The 23623-nt window shown below is 36.4% G+C and overlaps 1 protein-coding gene across 2 annotated transcripts in view; it reads right to left on the bottom strand.

Annotated features, from left to right (window-relative positions):
* STX7 (syntaxin 7) overlaps positions 1-20814 on the bottom strand; it is a 98711-nt gene extending 77897 nt beyond the window's left edge. Inside the window, exons 1-4 of one of the 2 annotated variants that reach the window (XM_053710673.1) lie at positions 20744-20814; positions 15181-15329; positions 9712-9781; positions 5406-5496 (exon numbers count right to left, since the gene is read on the bottom strand). In XM_053710673.1, the coding sequence (XP_053566648.1) occupies positions 5406-5496; positions 9712-9781; positions 15181-15259 (240 nt within the window). In that variant the 5' untranslated portion in view covers positions 15260-15329; positions 20744-20814. Of the gene's footprint in view, positions 1-5405; positions 5497-9711; positions 9782-15180; positions 15330-20612; positions 20633-20743 lie in introns of those variants that run through there. The other variant, XM_053710672.1, reaches the window with a different exon arrangement.
* Positions 20815-23623: the final 2809 nt, after the last annotated feature.

The following is a 23623-nucleotide window of genomic DNA, read 5'->3' as shown; positions in this document are numbered from 1 at the left end:
AGCAATAGCTTTTTGTAGCCTTCCCCTAAACCATAATGTTGAACAATCTTTGTTTTCAGGTCATTTGAGAGTTGTTTTGAGGCCCCCATGTTGCCACTCTTCAGAGGAGAGTCAAAGAGAACAACAACTTGCAATTGGCCACCTTAAATACCTTTTCTCATGGTTGGATGCACCTGTCTATGAAGTTCAAGGCTTAATGGGCTCACCAAACCAATTGTGTGTTCCAATTAATCAGTGCTAGGTAGTTACAGGTTATCAAATCAACAAAATGACAAGGGTGCCCAAATTTATGCACCTGTCTAATTTCGTTTTCATGCATATTGCACATTTTGTATTAATCCAATAAACCTCATTTCACTACTGAAATATTACTGTGTCCTTCAGTGATTTGATAGATCAAAATGAAATTATTGATCCAAACACCCAATTATTTATAAATGACAATCATTGAAATTGTCAGGGGTTCCTAAAACTTTTGCATATGACTGTAAATACTCTTCATATCCTAGAAAAAGTCAGGGAAGATTTTAGAAATTGGGAGAAATTTACACTCATTATCGGGTAGAATCAGCCTAATTAAGATGATCTACCTACCTAAAATTCTCTATATAATACAAAATATTCCTATATTCTTAAAAAGAAAGGATATAAAAATGTTCTATAGAGCAGTGATGAAGTTCTTATGGCAGGGCAAGAAACACAGAATAGCTTATAAAAAACGTTTTCTCTCAAAACAAAATGGAGGCCTTGCTCTCCCGGACATCGAAGTATATAATCTAATAGGGTTAGGCAAAATAGTAGAATAGTAGAAAGAAAGGATATAAAAATGTTCTATAGAGCAGTGATCAAGTTCTTATGGCAGGGCAAGAAACACAGAATAGCTTATAAAAAACGTTTTCTCTCAAAACAAAATGGAGGCCTTGCTCTCCCAGACATCGAAGTATATAATCTAATAGGGTTAGGCGAAATAGTAGAAGAATGGTTCTCAAGTAAGCCATATTTGACAGATATTGAGTTAGATCAAAGTATGGTATATCCCTACGCCTTAATTGCTATAACACATATTCAAACATTTAGACTGCCACAAGAGATAAAAGGGCTAAAATCAATAATAGACCCAATAAGGCCATGGCAAAAAAGATGCGTGAAATTAGAGCATAATTATGCTGTTCCTAAATATTTAACAATAAAAGGAAACCCAGACTTTCCGGAAGGGCTTCTCTCCAAGGTATTTAAGACCTGGAAGGATAAAGGATTAACATATGTATATCAACTGTAGGATAAACAGATCTGAGCCATAAAAAGGTTTGACTCTCTAAAGATAGATTATGAATTATCGAATAAAGATTTGTATGCGTATCTACAAGCATGATACTATACAATCCAACTAACCTCTAAATATAGTTTTGATTAGGGTTGGGGACTCCTAGAACAATGGCTGGCATTAGTGAGGCAATGAAAGTGCTCCATAGCACCTTGGTACAAAATTATATTAGAACAAGAAAGAGAAATAAATCTCCAATATATAGTAGAAAAATGTATACCAGTACTTAGGGTCTCGGGATTAGATAAGCAACGTATTAAAAAAATCTATTACAATAGTAGAAAGAACTACACGCTCTGCAACCTGGAGAGAGTCACACCTGAAACTCCTGTATCAATCCTATTATACTCCACTAAAAGGATGTAAGTGGAAAAAGCAAGAGTTTAATAGATGTAGCAAAATGCCACTTACAGGCAGCAGACATAATTCACCTAGTATGGACATGTCCAAAGATCTATCAGTTTTGGATGACGTTGCAATATTGGCTCAATAGAACTATAGGGATAGATAATTTTATATTTGACATAGAGAGAATCTTATTTCTCATTGATAACTGGAGATGCACAGAGGAAAAGAAAATAATTAATGCAGTCATATTAGCAGCAAGGTATTTAATTCTTAAAAAAAAAATGGAAAAGCAGAAGAGCCTAGGCTGAGAGAATTAATTAATTTTATTAAAAAACAATGTATAATAGAACAATTGGATTCAGTAATGTTTGAGAGAAGGGATCAAGAAATATTTCTTAAAAAAATAGTCCTTGTTTTCTTTTCCAGAAAGAGAGCAGAACATACTCACCTATCCTTTCAAATTTATAGAAATATTAGAATTGATATAGTTGGGGATATATACTCTAGGAAGAGGTCAGGGAAAAGGAATTACAGGGGGTGGGGAGGGGTGTTGTGAGTTTTGTTTTTAAAAAGAAAGAAAAAAAAAAGAATTAATGGTCAAATATTAATATTTGCTTATAAGATTATGATTTAAAGAGAAAGTAAACATTTGTTTGAAAAAACAAACAGAATGTTCAAACATTCAACATTTGTTTAGAAAAAAACAGATGTAGAAAACATTTTTAAGTACAGGGACACTAAAGTCATTTCATGATTCAGATATAGAATGCAATTATAAGGGACTTTCCAATCTACTTTGATAATCAAATTGTGCACAGTCTTTTTAAATACACACTTGCTGAGGCACCAACTGCTACTGAGCATGTACAATGGTTTACAGTATATATGTAGTATGACTTATTGGCTGATGGCTGTCACATTACACAGGGGTCCGGCAAATTGACATTCTGAATTTGTGTCAGAAAAATCTACTGCTCATTTGAATTTGAAGTGCTATTGCATTGTCATTTTATTATGAACTTGTTGGCAATGCAATTATAGTTTATTTGATGTACTGTATTTAAAATCTGTAGCAGGCCCGGACTGACCATAGGGCATACCGGGCAATTGCCCAGTGGGCCGCCAGTTACCTTATCTCCGCCCACACTGAGATTGTAGGCCAGTAGCTCTGTGACTTCTTTGGCGGCCGCAATTTGTGCTAAATGTTACTTTGACACTCACTCAGTAACATTTTATTGCACAGCTGCACCGGCACTGCACTACTGTGCGCCTCAGCTTGACCCACACACATGACACATATGCATACTGAGGTACGATAAGGGCCATGTTTATTTATTTATTTATTTTTTCATAAAATAAACCCTGCTTTGGGACGCTGCTCTAACCGGAACATTGAGAGAGGGGGGAGTTTGAGCGCTTTTCCACCGGCACGCAGCAGCGCACACAACCTTTCAAGGTGCAGTGGCAGCCAGCTGTTTGTTCGTGCTGGTAATGGTTGCCAGTTGGTACTGGATTGAAGGACAAAACCATTGTGCGGCAGGCTGGTGGGAAAATCAGAGGGAGACTGAGCATGCAGAGCGACTGACAGCGTGGGTCCCACACATCCGCATCGGGTGGACTGACCAGTTGGGCAATTTGGCCCTTGACTGAGGAACAGCAAGGGCCATGTTTATTTATTTTTTAATAAAATAAGCAATGCCCTGGGACCCTGCTCTAACTGGACATTAGAGAAGGGGGGAGTTTGAGCGCTCTTCCACTGGCGCGCAGCTGCGCACACAACCTTTGAACTTCAGCTGCAGTGGCAGGCAGCCAGTTTTTTTCGTGCTGGTAATGTTTGCCAGGTGGTACTGGATTAAAAGACAGAACCATTGTGTGGCAGGAAAATCAGAGGAAGTCTGAGGATGCAGAGTGACAGCGTAGGAGGCGGGAGCAATCTGGAGTCAGAGGTGGAGAAGGAGCTGCAACAGGACAGGAGCCAGATAAGTAGGATGGGGTAATTGTGCCCTTTGTGTTTAACCCTTTTGTACATGGGTCAAATTGGTATATGGAGTATAGTAGTGTACCTTTGCTATATTCTATGAGTGATTCTACACTTTTAGCCTGCATCCCCTTACTTGCTCCCAAATAACTGACACAGGTGACAGATTCTCAACATAAAAGTGTAAGAACTTTATAAACAGCTTTCAAGATATTGGACATTAGTATTTAGATATTGGACAGAAGTTCTAGTATGTAGAACTCATTGCTGTGCACAGATTGGCTGCTCTGTTAATGTGATGTGAAACAATAGTCACTACTTGGTATGCTAGGAATTAAAATATTAAAACATTCAAATCTGTATCTCTGTTCTTCCTGAACCTTGTGGGGATAAGTTTGGCTATGAGAAGCCTGCAGAACACTGGCTACTGATCCACACTTTAGATAATATAATGATCTAGGTGATTTCTATGTTGGCTGATCGAAATAGTGAGTCTTTCACCACACATTTTGAAGTATTTAACTGACCTCTTTTACCCGGGGGTTCCTTGAATAATCCAAATATATATATATATATATATATATATATAAGCTATGGGAAACATTTACTTTGGCCATGAAAAATATTTTTAAAAAATGTCACGTTACACCATGCCAAAAAAATATTATGCCTAAACCTATGGGTGGGGTGAGTGCCTAGTGCAGCACAAAACTTAAAGGATTCCAAAAGTTTAAATTTTGGCATAATTAAATTATCACAGACCAATCTACACAACTTAACTATCAAAACTTACCCACTTTGACCTTAAAACCAGCATTATAAGCTTAATATTACAATATATTTTATTTGGCAAAAACGTCATAGAGAATAGCTAGGTAGGTTCAGGAGCAGCAATGCACTATTGAGAGCTAGCTGACGATTGGTGGCTGCACAAATATGCCCCTTGCCATTGGCTTCTGAGCCTACCTATGCACATGATTTATTCATGTTTATAATGCTATATAGTTTAGCTATTAGGGAGTTAATCAATAAAGGTCATTATTCTAAAATAAATGAAAAAGAAAATGCTTTACTGATTTTTTTAATGAATACATTTATTTCAATGTAGTGTTTTATTATGATATACATTAATAAACATTATAGTTTCAAATAAAAGTAAGAAATCAATAAAAAGCTATTGTAAAATGAACTTCTTGTATTTTCTTCCAATGTTATAAAAGTGTTTGTGTCTTATGACCACTCTCAATGGCACCAATATTCTACTTGTTGTGTTTTAGCTCAAGGTTATAGAATTTGCTAATTACTCATGTTTAAAAGGGAATAAATACCCCTGCCCTGAACTTTTAAGGGAGCAAAAAATATTATTTGAACCGAAATACTGTCAAGACTGTCTGGTATAGTATATTATTTATTTATAAGCAAGCATAAATAAAGTATTGTAACTCTGCAAAATTGGATTTATATTTTTACATTTTCATTGTATTTATTTAGCAAAATACATTTTTCTTTTTGTAATATTATACTGCATATTTATAAACACACATATATATATATAAATAAAAACGCCATAATCTTTAATAATATTTGAGACCATTTTTACTTATATAATATTAGAGAGAGGTAGGTGCCTAGAATTTAGATTTCAGAATAACCTCTCTCTAAGGCATTATAAGGGGAAAAAGGTACAAACCGTTACACCTAGTTATTCTCTCAACTATACAAATGAAAAAAAATAATAATCCTACTTGTTCCCACCTGATCACTATCCAGAGGCAGAGAGCTCAAGTCTTTCATGCATTTGTCAGTTTCCTTGGCAAGCTTGTTTGTATATTGTTTCTTCTGTTGTCTACAGAAAAAATAAAAAACAAGACACTTTGATATTCATACAAAACATTTGGGCATTATTGTTGGATGTATTTGGTATTACACAAATTAAATGAATCTTACTCATCACAACATAAATCATTTAAAGGGACATTAAACTGATGGGTACAACTACAGTTCTATGTTACTACTCCCATGTGTTTGTTGCTTTCTAATGTAAACTAAAACAAAACAGAAAAACCAAGCGCAACCCAACTAGGTGCAGATCATTTATTAAAGCATAAATGCACAAAATAACAAATGGTCACTTACGAAATTAAAATCAATATGTGCATTGAAAAAGATCACTCAGATAAAACCATATGTTCCCTCCGGTCCGTGCTGTACTCCAAAGTCCCGTCGCGATCCTTCTCCACCATAGCCGCTAAAACCAAATGTGAGCGAATGTAGCACTGATGATCTTTGACAGCAAGTCCGGTAGAGGTAAAGTTCTCTATGCATTTCCTCCGTATGCAATCGGATTTTCTTAAGAGATTAATGTGCATTGAATGCCCTACCGGATATTTAAAAGGGCCAATGTGCGTTGGCTGTATTTGAGTGACCAATCATATACTAGGTCACGCACCCTTATCTCCGTGTTCTAGTTGTCAGCAGTGAGTCAATAGGAGATGTTATATGGTGGATGTTGCAAATAACTATATTTAGCATCCGTATTACAGGAAAAAAAGCATTATGAAGAACATTACAAAAGGAATAGTGCAAAATATGTATATGACATAATACCCAACATCAATGTGCCAAGTCACATTTTACAAGATGATCAAATGGTATACAGGTAATGGGACAAATTTAAAAACAATGCATCTGTAGATATCAACTTATAAAGGATGCAATAGTACAAGATTATATATTGAAATACATATATAACTTAATTTCCAAATAAAAACATAGACGTTCCAATTCATAAAAAAAAAAAAAAAAATATTTAGCAAAAAAAAGTAAATAAATATGTTGTGTGTACATTAAAAAATGTTGAAATATTATTTAAAATCTCAAGTGCATGTTGAGGCTAGAGCTCTAGCATTAAAATATGGTCATAATGTGAAATTATATATACAGTAAGTCTCCCTGACATGTCTGGATTACATAAAGGATTGAAGATCTAATTCTATGTTTTAAGGGACAGTCAACAACAGAAATGTTGTTGTTTAAAAAGAAAGATAATCCCTTTATTACACCCATTCCCCAGTTTTGCATAACCAGCAGAGTTATAATAATACATATTTTACCTATGTAATTACCTTGTATCTAAGCTTCTGCTGACTGCCTCCTTATTTTAGTTCTTTTGACAGACATGCAGTTTAGCCAATCAGTGCTCACTCCTAGGTCACTTCACGTGCATGAGCTCAATGTTATCTATATGAAACACATGAACTAATGCCCTCTAGTTGTCAAAATGCATTCAGATTAGAGGCAGTCTTCAAGGTCTAAGAAATTAGCATATGAACCTCCTAGGTTTAGCTTTCAACTATGAATACCAAGAGAACAAAGCAAAATTGGTGATAAAAGTATATTGGGAAGTTGTTTAAAATTACATTTCCTATTTAAATCATGAAAGTTTTTTTGGACTTGAATGTCCCTTTAACCCCTGTTGGTGCATGGAATCTAGCTGATATATCCAGAAAGTCTCCCTGCGTCGAAGGGCTAGTAACCTATTTGTGAAATTAAGTCTATGACTCTTATTCTCAAGTTTGTAGAGTCTGAATTGGGATGGACTCGAAAGTGTGTGTAGTGAGCTCTTTTGATATGTTATTGGCATGTTGATGGAATCAGGTGCGTATGTGTCTCTTGGTTCTACCTACATAAATCAAATTGCAGCCGCAATTGAAGAGATAAACCACATATGTTGAACTACACAGACATTTATACTTTATTTTAAATGGCCCTTTTAAATAGCCGGTAGGGCATTCAATGCACATCAATCTCTTGAGAAAGTCCGATTGCATACGAACGAAACGTGTAGAGAACTTTACTTACCTCAGTGCTACCTTCGCTCACATTTTGTTTTAGCGGCTATGGTGGAGAAGGATCGCGACTGGACTTTGGAATACAGCACGGACAGGAGGAAACATATGGTTTCATCTGTGTGATCTTTTTCAATGTACATATTGATTTTAATTTCGTAAGTGACCATTTGTTATTTTGCGCACTTACGCTAGTTGGGTTGCGCTTGTTTTTGTGTTTTCTTTTAGTTTAACTTTATCGAGTGGACCAAGAAAAATATCCACTGACACTTCCGGCAGCAACCCACCTCTAGGGCCCTAACTAAGGTGACGGAGGAAACTCAGGATCAGAGTGGTTTATCTCCCTACCGCAGCACCTTGGATTATACCAATTGTGGGATTCACCGGCTTTTCATTTCTTGTTTTCTAATGTACCTGCAACTATTCAAAACCATTTTCTTATTTTAACCCTTTATAAGTGCTTGTTAGTGAAGTTGCTGGGCACCGCCATCTTAGAGCTAGTCACCCAACATGTGACAAAAGCAGCGCACAGTCACAGATCAGTAATACTGTTGTCTTCTTGAGAAGCCATATTGTATACTTCTTCAGTTTACAGTCCACAATACAGATCGGGAGTTGTATGTTTTTGCGGAACTTTTGAGGGCTTTTTATAATTGTTCTGTAAACCGTGTTTAAAAAAAAAAAAAAACTGTAAAAAGCAAAGTGCAAGCTACAGCTGTCAAAAAATATGGTAACATTACTCATCTTTAAAGGGTCAGTCTAGTCCAAAATAAAACTTTCATGATTCAGATATGGCATGTGATTTTAAACAACTTTCCAATTTACTTTGATCACCAATTTTGCTTTGTTCTCTTGGTATTCTTAAACCTAAGAGGCTAAAATGCTAATTTCTTAGACCTTGAAGACCGCCTCTTTTCTGAATGCATTTTGACATTTTTTTACCACTAGAGGGCGTTAGTTCACATGTGCCATATAGATAACATTGAGCTCAAGCACGTGGAGTTGCCTAGGAGTCAGCACTGATTGGCTAAATGCAAGTCTATGAAAAGCACTGAAATAAGGGGGCAGTTTCTAGAGGCTAGGAAATCACAGAGGTAAAAAGTGTATTAATGTAACAGTGTTGGGTATGCAAAACTGGGGAATGGGTAATAATACTAATATCTATCTTTTTAAACAATAACAATTCTGGTGTAGACTGTCCCTTTAATTACAGGATGTAACAAAACATGGGTACCAAGATGGCAGCACTTTACCAACTGGCTTCTGTAATGGGTTAAAATAAGAGAACGCTTTAAAGAGAGATACAGGAGGAAAACCAATAGCATGGCGAGTAGTAATCATTCTACTGTAGTTGCACTTAGCATTTTAAAAGGGGCAGTCTAGTCAAAATTAATCTTACATGAGTCAGATAGGCATGCAATTGTAAACAACTTTCCAATGTACTTTTATCATCAAATTTGGTTAGTTCCCTTGGTATTCTTTGTTGAAAGTTAAACCTCACTAGGCTCATAAACGGATTTCTAAGCCCTTGAAGGCCGCCACTTATCTCAGTGCATTTTGACAGTTTTTCACAACTAGATAGTGATAGGTCATGTGTGCCATATAGATAACGTGCTTACTCCCCTGGAGTTACCTAGGAATCAGCACCGATTAGCTAAAATGCATGTCTGTCAAAAGAACTGAAATAAGGGGGCAGTCTGCAGAGGCCTAGATACAAGGTAATTAAAGAGGTAAAACATGTATTATTAGAACAGTTTTGGTTATGCAAAACTGGGGAATGGGTAATAAAGGGATTATCTATTTTTTTTAAACTATAACAATTCTGGAGTAAACTGTCCCTTTTACTTAGGTAAGTGGAGGAATATTTGACATCAGGTGGGACAATTACAAAGCTATATAAAATAAGACAGTGATGCACAGTTCAGTGTATTAGAAAGGATAAACATTCACCTGTCCAGACTCCTCCCACATAAACTAAACCATTCTCCTTACACCCATTACAAGGCACAATGGGATGTGTATTGAACTGCTTATTGACCTTACACTCTTTAGTGTGCTGTTCAATGTGATCAACAGAATATCATAGAAATTTCAGAATCATTTCCCCTTAATGGAACGAACAACCTGTCTCACTTTATTGATACTCAATACTTAATTGAAAACAAATATTAACATTTTGCATAAATGAACCAGTGGTTGCAGCCATTACTTACAATTGATTCCTTAATTCTGGAGTGTCTTGTACAGCTCCAAGTTGATTCACTATCCTCTGAATTTCAGAAGCTTAAAGGAAAGCAGGACAAAAAAAAAAAAAAAAGTCTTAGATCTTCAGTTGAATGTTCACACATATTAGCAACACTAACCAACAAAACACATTTTACTTGAGATCCCAAGCTGCTTTGTGCACCTATGGGCCTCCATTACATATAGAGTGTCGCCCGCAAAAGCCGGCAACGCCGGTTTTTGGTATTACATATATGGCGTAACATACAAGTTACGCCCGTATATTTCACCCGTCGCTCGCAATTTTTACTCCCATAAGCTAACATGGGGCCGCGTCGTAAATCGTTATCCAATATCCAGCGCAAGGCCTTACGTAGCGAAAATGGAGAAATATTACTCCATTTTCACCTCGCCATAAAAAGCAGGCCTTGCGCTGAGTATGGGAGCACCGTAACTCCCGAAAATGCCTACAAAAATAAACTAAAAAATAAACACCTAACGCATGCGCAATGTCTATCTACCTGTCAACCACAATCCCCCACCGCAATAACTAATAAACTCTATTAACCCTTAAACCGCCATAGCCCACACCGCAATAAACCTATCCTAGTATTAACCACTAAACCACATAGCCTATTAAATGTATTAACCCTTAATCTGCCGTCGCCAACGTTGCAGCCACTATAATAAAGTTATTAACCCCTAAACCTAAGTCTAACCCTAACACCCCCCTAACTTAATTATTATTTAAATAAATCTAAATAATATTATTATTATCTAAATTATTCCTATTTAAAACTAAATACTTACCTATAAAATAAACCCTAAGATAGCTACAATATAACTAATAGTTACATTGTAGCTATTTTAAGATTTATTTTTATTTTATAAGCAACTTTGTATTTATTTTAACTAGGTACAATAGCTATTAAATAGTTAATAACTATTTAATAGCTACCTAGTTAAAATAATTACAAATATACCTGTAAAATAAAACCTAACACACCTAACACAACACTATCATTCAATTAATTAAATAAATTAACTACAATTAGCTAAAATTAAATACAATTAAATTCAATAAACTATAGTACAAAAAAAACAAAACACTAAATTACAAAAGATAAAAAAAAAATACAAGAAGTTTAAACTAATTACACCTAATCTAAGCCCCCTAATAAAATAAAAAAGCCCCCCAAAAGAATAAAATGCCCTACCCTATACTAAATTACAAATAGCCCTTAAAATGGCTTTTTGCAGGGCATTGCTCCAAAGTAATCAGCTCTTTTACCTGTAAAAAAAGAAATACACCCCCCCTAACATTACCCCCTTGAAGATCACCCTACCTTGAGCCGTCTTCACCCAGCCGGGCACAAGTGGTCATCCAATCCGGGCAGAAGTCTTCATCCTATCCGGGCAGAAGAGGACATCCAAGCGGCATCTTCTATCTTCTTCCATCCGACGAGGAGCGGCTCCATCTTGAAGACATCCGACGCGGAGCATCCTTCCAGCACAACGACTACTCGACGAATGACGGTCCCTTTAAATGACGTCATCCAAGATGGCGTCCCTCGAATTCCGATTGGCTGATAGGATTCTATCAGCAATCGGAATTAAGGTAGGAAAAAATCTGATTGGCTGATTTAATTGGTCTGGATGTCCTCTTCTGCCCCGATCGGATGAAGCTTCTGCCCGGATCGGATGACCACTTGTGTCCGGCTGGGTGAAGATGGCTCAAGGTAGGGTGATCTTCAAGGGGGTAGTGTTAGGTTTTATTAAGGGGGGATTGGGTGGGTTTTAGAGTAGGGGTGTGTGGGTGGTGTGTTGTAATGTTAGGGGGGTGTATTTCTTTTTTTACAGGTAAAAGAGCTGATTACTTTGGGGCAATGCCCCGCAAAAAGCCCTTTTAAGGGCTATTTGTAATTTAGTATAGGGTAGGGCATTTTATTATTTTGGCGGGCTTTTTATTTTATTATGGGGCTTAGATTAGGTGTAATTAGTTTAAATTTCTTGTAATTTTTTTATGTTCTGTAATTTAGTGTTTGTTTGTTTTTTTGTACTATAGTTTATTGAATTTAATTGTATTTAATTTTAGCTAATTGTAGTTAAATTATTTAATTAATTGAATGATAGTGTAGTGTTAGGTGTAATTGTAACTTAGGTTAGGTTTTATTTTACAGGTATATTTGTAATTATTTTAACTAGGTAGCTATTAAATAGTTATTAACTATTTAATAGCTATTGTACCTAGTTAAAATAAATACAAAGTTGCTTGTAAAATAAAAATAAATCTTAAAATAGCTACAATGTTACTATTAGTTATATTGTAGCTATCTTAGGGTTTATTTTATAGGTAAGTATTTAGTTTTAAATAGGAATACTTTAGTTAATAATAGTAATATTATTTAGATTTATTTAAATAATATTTAAGTTAGGGGGGTGTTAGGGTTAGACTTAGGTTTAAGGGTTAATAACTTTATTATAGTGGTGGCGGCAGATTAGGGGTTAATAGATTTAATCGGCTATGTGGGCTATGGCGGTTTAGGGGTTAATACTAGAATAGGTTTATTGCGGTGTGGGCTATGGCGGTTTAGGGGTTAATAATTAGGCTTATTGCGTTGTGGGGGGTTGTCGGTCTAGGGGTTAATTCATTTATTATTAGGAGTAAGAGGGGGGATTGCGGATATAGGTGTATACGTGTAGGGCTTATTTTTGGGAGGCGTGTTAGACAGTTATGGGAGATTTAGCATTTTTGTTACTTTTCTTAGGCTCCAGCAGTTTCTAAAGTGCCGTAAGTCACTAGCGACTCAAGAAATTTGTAGTTACGCTTATTTCTGGACATCGCTAGTTTATCCCACTTACGGCACTTTAGGAACTGCGGGCGGGGTATATGTAATACCCCGATGTGCGAGGTGAAATTACAGGCGGCGCGGGTTCCCTCGCTTGCGCCGAAACCTGCGCCGTATATCAGATCGCGCCCATGATGTCTAGCAATTTTATCTTGTATGTTTATTGTTAAACAAGACAAATGCAGGGAAACAGGTATTAGCACTGGAACAGTAGTGTAGTAGCAGTTCTGTAGTACAGATTTATATATTTCATGTTAACTGTTTATATAACAAAAATGTAACTAATATCCCAACAAATCCAAACATATAATAAAGGGGATAAATTATGTGCACACAAATTGTATTTTAAACATTCCAAATTCGTTATGGACAATACAGTTTCAGAAAATATAATATTACAACCTTTTCATCAGAAGAACATGGAAGTGATGCACTAAAGGGTCATGGTTCAGATAGAGCATGCAATTTTAAGAGACTTTTTAAATGTACTTCTATTATCAAATTTACTAAATTGCTTTGTTGAAAGCATACCTAGGTAGGCAATACCCTACTGGGAACTAGCTGCCGATTGCTGGCTGCACGCACATGGCTCTTGTCATTGCCTCTCCAGATGTGTTTAGTTAGGTCCCAATAATGTATTGCTGCTCTAGATTTGCAAGGGTTAAACACAGTTATATGCAATAAAAAAATTATCTTAACAGATGCAGTTTTGTGTCCATTTAAATGTAATGCATTGCTTCTAATCTTATACTCATCCTTTTTCTGAAGCTTTTAGAAGGCTCTTTTTTGCGGCATCCTTTTTAAATTATTCAGAGGGCAATATAGCCAAAAACCATGTCTTCCAAGCCATTACCTTGAACAAGAGTGCACCTTTCAGACGCTTGCTGCTTCAGGGGAAGCAAGAGATGAAAATGCTGTGGACATGTGCAGTACTATTTCAGTGTCTCCCTCTTTAAAGCTAAGGTGAACTTTTAGAAGCATTTAGGAAGGTAGGTGAGGTTTTAAAAAAAAAAAAAAAAAATCGTAATTGTAAGATACTATACAATAAGAATAATCTGATTTGTAATAGCTGCAGGATTTAAATTTCGTTCTCATTAGCAAACTTTCCCTTTCCAAAGAGCTCCACTACTTTATATCGGAGAAATCTCACAACTCACAGGGAGTCACTTATTTATAGGATTCCCTGCAGCCCCTGTAGGAAAACCATGCCTGACCCAGCAAAGTTTTATAAATGGCCCTAGGTGATTGAGTTTGCCGAAAGCAAATACTGGTAATGAGACATGTTTACCTGCATCCTTAAATGGAGATTACACTCTAAATAGATGCTAGATATAATAATTATATATTCAAGTTAAGCCTGATACAAAATACGCAGACTTTTTTTAACGTTATTGTAGTTTTATTTCTATTGAATAAATAATAGTTACATTTTTAGTGACCCTAAAACAATGGGCAATGTAATAACCTGTTTGCTTTATCTTCTCTTCTCTACTGGGGTCAATTAGAGACAGATATAAATGGGTCACTTGATTGTGCAAACCACTGACCATGTGGAATATATGTCTAATGTCTACACTCCCAAGTCTATAATGAATTATAAAAACCATAATTTTAGAATTAAATTACAGGAAAAGGGGACAAAATAAATTAATCAAATAATGACATTATTACTATGTACAGTGCAAAATCTTATGATAATCTCTAAGTGTTTAATGGTCCTTTAATAAAGTGGGACTGAAATAATATTATAGGGACATGAACCCCAATTTGTTTTCTTTCATGATTCAGATAGAGCATACAATTTTCTTCTATTATCTAATTTGCTGTATCCTTTGTTGAAATGCATACTTAGGTAGCTGCTGCTCATTTAACAAAGGATACCAAGAAAATGAAGCAAATTTGATAAGAGGTAAAAGTTGTTTCAAATTTTATGTATCATGAAAGAAAAGCTCTTCATTTCAAGTCCCTTTAATTCGACTATGGAAGCTAACCAATTTGCTTGCTGTATAAAACATAAGTAACCTGTATGTGGAATAAAATATACTATTGTAGACCTAGGATGCATTGAAGTGTCACATACCTAAGAAAGGACATTGTTTAAACACTGGTTTTCAAACCTGTCCTCAGGCCTCCCTAACAGGCCAGATTTTGAGGATATCTGAACTGGAGCACAGGTGAAATAATCAGCTGATAAGTAAACGTGGTTATTTTACCTGCTCTCATCCAAGATAATCTTGTAAATCTAGCCTGTTGGAAAGGCTTGAGGTCAGGTTTGAAAACCAGTGGTTTAAAAGAAAAAAGGGAAAAAAAAAAGAAGTTCTCAGTCTTTTTCCCCTGAGCAACAATCAATTTCAAGATAATAGTTTGGATGATACTGCCTCTGTCCGGCAGCTTAGCTTTCAACTAAATTAAAATGCAGCACCAGTGCCAGTTTGGGGGTGGCAAAAGAATGGTGCATGTGCATATTTGACACTGCAGTACTCACAGGAGACTTTACTTATTACTCAATGCTTTACGTTTATGTGCCTTTAAAGGTATGCTGTGGCATATTTATCTAAGCAATATGTAAAGGACAGAGAGTGCAAGAACTGTAGGATTGTAGAAACATACAGGACTGTGTGATTTTCTGAATGTTGGCAGATATGGTCTGCGCAAGCTGTGACCAGTCCCGTGTTGTATTGTAAGACATGGTTGAAAAGGATGATGACTACTCGCATTAAAAAGCGACCAGGGATATACAATAGAAGAAGCTGTGGCACCTGCAAAGAGAGAAAATATAAGTAAATTGTAGGTTTAAATTATACAGATACTGTTGAAACATTATAAGAGGCTTCTTCTAAATGCACAAGGAGTATTTGACAAAAACAAAAATATGAATGCCTATTCTGAACCAGCAGAAGGATCTGGATTTAAATGATCTCATTATTTCTAATACCTGTTTATATAAACTCTCACTTAGATAATTCCTGTCATTTTTACCTTAAAAAACCTCAACAGTTTGCCATCCCCTCACACAAGACACAACTAAGATTCTAATCTACTCAGTTATCACTTCCCGCCTTGACTACTGCAACTCTCTTATATCTGGTCTCTCAAACTACCACCTGTCCACACAGCAATCTCCAAGCTCTGCCAAGCTCATCTTCCTTGTGAATCACTCCAGATCTGTTGTATCCCTCTGCCAGTTCCTCCTTTGAATTCCCTTAGCTTGAAGAAAGCCCTCAATAGCATTGTACCCTGCTGTCCACAACCTACTTTCTCACTGCTTTCTCACACTCCCATCTGTGAGGCCTTTATAGAACCTTCCAATCTTTATGTTATAAATTGTTTGAACTCCTACAGAAACTCAGGACTTGGTAGGTATGTAACCATCAACTGTGCACATTTTATTTTTTACATTTCTGCTTTCAAACACCAGAACTGAAAGGTCAAATACTATATGGACATTCAAAACAGGTTTATTTAGTTGCAACAGTTAGTTAAAAGCTGAACCTTTACTATGCTAAAATTACATGAGTAATCAATGCAGAAATCCAGATAATTCCATTGGGTTCCCAAACGTTTTCTTGCAATTGTAAATATAACAACATTTTATTTTTGCATTTTTAAATCCCTTTAATTTAATTACCTAACGAAAAATGGGGAAAATTACAGAGGTTTTTTTTTTTTGTGATAGTGGTTCTGAGGGCCACACAAAAAAAGAACAAAACAAAAAAAATAACATTTGAGGGATAGATGTGCAAACTGTTTTTTTTTTTACTTATTTATTTATAGTGTGATATGCAGAATAAGCATTAAATTATGTATCACACATTCTAATAATGTGACTTGATTGCTCTGCATTTTACTTTTAAACATATAGGAAAAGAACTGGTGAGAATTACAGATTGCCTTTTTTACTGTAACTTGCCCTCTAATACAGTTTATGTGAATAACTACTGATTCACCTAATACTGCCACTGTCACTAGGATTATTTTAGGGAATTGCTATGCAGAAAAAAAATGAGCAGTGCTTAATTATACAGTCATACTACACTTCAGATCAGTTAAATATTTCTGGGTAATAGAACCAGTATTTTCTCTACCTTATTGTTAAAACTAACACGTAAATATGTACATTGTTCATGTTATTTCTAATTGAAGGTTTAAATTATTTTGTACCAATATGAAAAGTTAAATTAGTCAAATACTCTACTGTGTTCTAACTTTCCTGTAATATTTGTAACAGTAACTAAAATAAAACATGCAAAAAATAAAAGAAATCATAGTTCTGCTTTTGTACACCTGCCCTCAAAACTAAAACGGTAAACATACATTATTTACTGTGACGCTATACATTATAAATTAGACGGTTCAATAATCACAGTTTTTCATGTACTTGTAACTTTGGATTGCGTGAACAAAATTTGTCAGTTCCTTTGGCATTCCCATTAACTACAAATATAAAAAAATTTCAATGAATTAGTTTAGTATTTTAGGAGTTATTAGTGTTGAGAGAAAAAAAAAAAAAAGGTATGAAAATGATTAGCCTTTTTTATTTGGTGAAAAATCAAGTAGCGGATGATATAAAGGTTTTAAAATATAAATCACAACATGCTTAATAGCTTCATTTAGCAGCAAAGGGTTCTGGGATTTGTAGTCACAGCTATTTGGCTGTATGGTGCTGTAATCAGAGGGATGTGGGTGCCTGCAGCAGTGTTCTGTAGCAAGTATGTATAGGTGGAAGTCAGACTACATCATTCACACGCACTGCAATACTACACAAACACAATGCTACACAACACACACACACGGTATATGGCAAACACAAAACTACACCTACCATACACAGGTAAATATGAAAAAGTCTGGATTTTGGAATTCCGGATATGAGAATAATATTTTTTTAAAATAAAATTATTATAAATTACTATTTTTCTCCACCAGTACGACAAAAACCAAATTAAAGACGCAGGCAGAGACGATTATGTGTTCTAAAATGCATATTATAGTCTATAATACCTTTCCGATTACAGTACTATACTATCTTTCTAATGTTTCTATGTATCCAAAAGTATTTAAAATTATAAAAAAAAAAAATAGCTTTAAGTTGCATGTATAAGCTGTATTATGACATAAAATAGTGTTGTTTACACTTGATCAAATTTTGCAAACGCAAATATCCAAAAAAACTTTTCCAGTCCCAACCAGTATGCATAAAGGGTGTGGGTGTATATATATATATTTTTATTATTATTATTTTACGGGTAAAGTAAGAAATCTGGGTAATCCTAGGATTACCCGGGTAAAACCGGACATTACCCAAGCAACTTTGGGCAAAGCCTGATGTACTGTAATTCCCCCATCTACACAATTTGTTTTGCCTCCACCTGAGGGGTTGAAGAGGGCGCCCCACCTATCTTCTGGCATCCACCTCAAGTAAACCTTTGAAAATTAGTTTTACCTTGGGGAACCCCCCAGATGAAGGCAAAAAAAGATAGTGAAGATGGGGAAATTACAGTGCATCGTATATATATTTGATGCCGTGACTATCAGTCTGAGGGTGATTTATGATCATACATTGGCTTTACCCACAACCGCTTGGGTAATCCTATGATTACCCAATATCTGAATATATAGCTAAATTGGTGACATCACTAAAGGCATTATCTATTACATTTAACAAAGAACAAATTAACAAACTCACTAAAACCTAATTTGTGAAGAATTAACAGAGTTTAACCAGACTGAGCCACAAGCTCCTAAACTGAAACAAATCAAACATTAATAAGGTAAGTTGTGCAGATCTCAGCAATAGCTGGCACTCTTCATTAGTCCATTGGATTTTTAAAAAAAGTAAACATAGACTGTTTGAATAAAGAGGGAATAGGTGTGTCCACCTAATCACAACTGCCTCAACTCATATTACAACTGTGGGCATCAAAATAGCATCAGAACTAAAGTAAACCTAAAATATATGACCAGGCCAAAGCCATACGGGCTCACACAATCATCGGATGAGTGGTAAATACATCACCACTTGAAAAAAAAGGATTTTTCTAAGTGGGATGTCATTGGTGGGAGCAAGTTTAATAAACAGACTATTTTTAACCCTTCCAGGTACGATGTTACTATAAAGTAAAGGTTCTCATATCTATTTTTTTCAACAGTGATTTCATATTTATGTCTAATATAGGCTGTGTTTACCATCACTTTAATGGATTCCCTAATTTAGGAAATAAAAAGATGCAAAATGTGATATTTATATATTTATTAATTCAGTATTTTTTTTCCCACTGTACAGAAATGTTTTGTTTCACTGTACACATAAGACAAAACAAGAATAAAAAAGGAAGTGAAATATTTTCATATTAAAGGGCCATTATATTTGAAAACGTACATGTTCTAATTTGTTAGACCATGCAATTTTAAGGCAAGCAACCCCCTGCGCGTCTATGTGTTTAAACCTCTGCAAAGAAGGTAAAAACATAGTTAAAGTGCTGCTCAGGACCCCACACCACTACTACAAGAGCAGGGTCAAGCAACTAGCTCTGCTGATTGGGTCAGCGGCGGTTTACACGCAGTTCCAGCAGTGCTTTATTGGTCCCAAGTTGTACTTTATCTATGTATTTAACCTCTTTTGCAGAGGTTAAACCCATAGGCATGCAGGGTCGTTAGTCTTAAAAATACAAGCTCTAATAAATTGAAGCATTTCATGTTAACTTTAATGGCCCTCTAAGATGGCATAAGAATAATATTACTGTTAAAAACGGTTCAATAATAATAATATTTGTAAATCTGTTCTGAGAATAGAAATAACCATGCATCTGAAGTAAATTATCTGACATATGTGAAAATAGTGCATTGAATTTAAGGGACAGCATTCTCATTTGAATTTTTGTCTAATAAAGAGTATCATATTAACAAGTATTAGTGCCCTTGTAATGTATGTTTCTTAGCTTAAAAAAAATATCATATTTTCGTTAGGAGTGTGATGTTCACCAATAGAGAGATGAAGAATGAATACTGTAACTGCACTCTATAAAAAGCATTCCCTTGTAACTTTAACTTAGAAAAAAAAGTAACCTGTTAAATGGTGTTCTTTTACTATATGCATAGTATAAATCAGGAATGGGCAACTGGTGGCCCAAGGGAACTAATAACGTAAGCCATAGTTTTTGTGGCCCTAGGAAAACATGTAACTAAAAACGTGTGCTTTTAATAGCCATACGTTTATATAAGACCCTTAAGGCTTCTAAAATATTTATTGTGTAGCCCCTGTGTGCTAGGAAGCTGCCCAACACTGGTATACATTTTAGGAAATACCCAGTGCTGTGTGTGTGTGTGTGTGTGTATCTATGTATATATATATATATATATATATATATATATATATATAGATATATATATATATATATATATATATATATATATATATAAAACACTTATTTAATGCTTTCTTATTGTTATTTTGCAGAATTTATAAAATTGTGAATTAAGAAATATAATTACACTATCATGGGTTTTTTTTCTGAAGCACGGTGGGAAATTCATAAGAATTGTCTTATTTTTCATGTGCATTTAGGAGGATGCCGAAACTAGTAAAGAATGCTTGAGTCTGCTGAGCCCAGTCTGATGCTTCACGTGATTGAGTTCCTGGCTGGGATAACAGGGGAGGCTCCCTGTGTGTTCTTATACAAGGAAGCACTGCTGGGTAATAGGGCAACTGTAACTGGAAAGCTGTGACACAACTTGTCACTAAAACTCGGTTTACAGCCCAATAGCAGTACAAGCAGGCAGCAAGCTAACAAGTGCGATAGTGTATTAATATATATATATATATATATATATATATATATATATATATATATATATATATATATATATATATATATAAGCATGCAGTCAATACATAAAGTTATGCGGGTATTGTGCAGTGTTTTTGCAAATATATAAAGCAGCTGATGAATCTTATAATAGTGTGTTGAAAAGGGCAAGTGTGTGTTCTGCAAAGCTACAACACGTAGTTACAAATGGTTATTGTTTTCCTGGAAGATAAACACCTGGGTAGCCGATTAAAGCAGCAAATGGTTCATCCCGTGTTTGCCACAATGGGCTGCATCTGAGCACCAAGTGATCAATAATCTCGAATACAGTGATTGCAGGTGCATCCTCACGTAATATGTTACTGTACCTCTCAGGCAGCTCCCAGTCTCCAGCGGCCTCTTAGCTCTCTCAGCCTGACAGATCAACGCACAATCTGTGCTGCTGGGGGGAGGAGCTGCCTGATCAGCTGATCTGCACGCAGGTGGTGTCTCAGCAGCCAGTGAGTCACTAGCAGGACCTGACACTGGCTGAGCTGAGAAACCGCAGTTTTATTTGATAAAATCATCACAGCAGTGACAGCAAAGAGGATAGAATCTAAAACGGCTACAATCAGACAGCCCTGTCTGCCTCTCTCTGCTCCCTCACACACCGCGCTGTGACATCATTCTGGATACAGGAGATGTTTCAAGATCAGTGTGTGAGGAGTTTGATTTTTATCTCCTAAGCAAATTTATTACCGTGGTAATAACCGGTGCAGGGGGGAGTAAGAAAACAGAACAAGCAGTCTGTCTGATTTTATTACAAGACCAGAGACTAGTATGCTGCTTACTTTCTTTTATTAGTTATAATGCTGCTAACTTTAACCCCTTAGCTGCTGGGCCATTTTCAACCCCCTATGCTTGAGCTGTTTTTGGTTGTTGTCTCACCCTCATTGCAATTTTAAAAAATAAAATAAAAAAAATTATAGCAACCTTGTTTTTCAGCTGACCTAGGATTTTTAGAAAGTAACTTTAATCTGCAGAAATATAATATAGGCAAATGCCACCATGTGTAAATTACACAATTTAAATAATCCTAACACTACAAAAAAATAAAAATAATAACTTTGCAAAAAAACTCTAAAATTACGAAAAATAAAAAAAATCTAAGATTACAAAAAATAATAAACAAAATTATCCTATATAATAAAAGACAAGAGTTTGTCTGAAGCCGTCATGCGCAGTTCAGACAAACTCTTGCCGCGAGGACCCGGCAGCTCAGCTGAAACACAGAGGCGCGCGAGGACCCGGAGAGAGAGAGAGAGAGAGAGAGAGAGAGCTAATACCCCTATAAAAACAAAAAAGCCACCCCAAAATAAAAACACCCCCTAATTATTATTATTTATTTGTATAGCGCCGCCAAATTCCGTAGCGCTGGGTACAATGATAGGGGTATACAATGACAAAGATTTGTGATACAATACAAAACATAACAAGACTAAACAAATCTAGCACAGGAGGAAGAGGGCCCTCCTCCGGAGAACTCACAGTCTATAGGTTTAGGGTGCAGAGACATAAGGTTGGGGTAGCTTGTTACATCGGTTGTATTTGCAACAGTGAGTCAGGCAGTTCATGTATTAGCTTGGTTCGGATGCGGGATGGAGGAGAGATGGTAAGCCTCTCTGAATAGGTGGGTTTTCAAGGATCTTCTGAAGCTATACAAGGTTGGAGACAGTCTGATGGAGCGGGGTAGAGAGTTCCAGAGGACAGGAGCAGCACGTGCGAAGTCTTGGAGGCGGGTGTGGGATGTAGAGATAACAGGAGTGTAGAGACGTAGGTCAGAGGTTGATCAAAGAGGACGGGATGGGGAGTATTTCACGATGAGAGAGGAAATATAGTTGGGAGTTAGACTGTTGAGTGCTTTGTAGGTTAGGGCTAATACTGGAGTGTATGGGGAGCCAGTGTAGAGACTGGCAGAGCGGAGCAGCTGATGTAGATCGTCGACTTAGGTGGATGAGTCTAGCAGAAGCATTCATAATAGATTGGAGGGAGGAGAGGCAGTGTTTTGGAAGGCCATTTAAGAGTAGATTGCAATAATCAATGCGTGACAGGATGAGGGAATGAATAAGTATTTTTGTAGTATTTTGAGTAAGGAAGGGACGAATTCTGGAAATGTTGCGTAGGTGTGAACGGCATGATTTGGTAAGCGTTTGTATATGTGGGTTTAATGTGAGTTCTGAGTCTAGTGTGACCCCAAGGCAGCGGACCTGGGGTGAGGTGTTGAGAATAGAGTCTCCAACCATCAGAGAAATGTCAGGTGTCGGATGTCTCGAAGAGGGGGGAATAAGAAGCAGCTCAGTTTTGGACAGATTGAGTTGGAGGTAGTGTGAAGGCATCCAAGAGAAAATTGCAGAGAGGCAGTCAGAAATCTGGTTGAGTAAAGAGGGAGAGATATCAGGAGAGGAAAGATAGATTTGGGTATTATCAGCATATAGGTGGTACTGGAATCCAAAGGAGGCTATAAGTTTTCCAAGGCAGGATGTATAAAGAGAGAAAAGCAAGGGACCCATGACAGAGCCTTGCGGTACTCCAACTGAGAGATGCATAGGATCACAAGATATGTTGTTAAAGGAAACTGAAAACGAGCGGTTTGAAAGATATGATGCAAACCAGGAGAGGGCTGTGTCTCGGATGCCAAATGAATGTAGTATTTTTAGGAGGAGAGGATGGTCAACTGTGTCAAAAGCTGCGGACAGGTCAAGAAGAATCAGTAATGAGTAATGGCCTTTTGCTTTGGCTGATAACAGGTCATTTGTTACTTTAGCAAGAGCGGTTTCTGTTTAGTGTTTAGGGCGGAAACCAGATTGTAGTGGATCAAGTAAGGAGTTAGTTGTGAGAAATTGAGTTAGCCGATTATAGACTAGTCGTTCCAATAATTTTGAAGCAAAGGGAAGTAAGGAGACCGGTCGATAGTTAGAAGGCGTGGAGGGGTCAAGCGAGGGCTTTTTTAGGATTGGTATGATTGACGCATGCTTGAATGTGTCAGGAAATGTGCCAGCAGTGAGGGATTGGTTAAAGAGATGAGTTAGGGTAGGGGTTAGTGAAGCAGAGAGAGGGGGAATAAGTCGTGTAGGAATAGGGTCAAGTGGGCAGGTTGTGAGATGAGCCGAGGATAGGAGTGCAGAGACGTCTTCCTCTGTTACAGGAAGGAAATAGCATAGATTTTTGTTAATAGAAGGGGTGGGTAGGATCGCTGGGTTTGCGGGGTG

This window comes from Bombina bombina, chromosome 4 (assembly GCF_027579735.1).
Source record: "Bombina bombina isolate aBomBom1 chromosome 4, aBomBom1.pri, whole genome shotgun sequence".
Lineage (NCBI taxonomy): Eukaryota > Metazoa > Chordata > Amphibia > Anura > Bombinatoridae > Bombina > Bombina bombina.
Note: the sequence above shows the minus strand (reverse complement) of the source record. Positions and strands in the feature narration are given on the sequence as shown.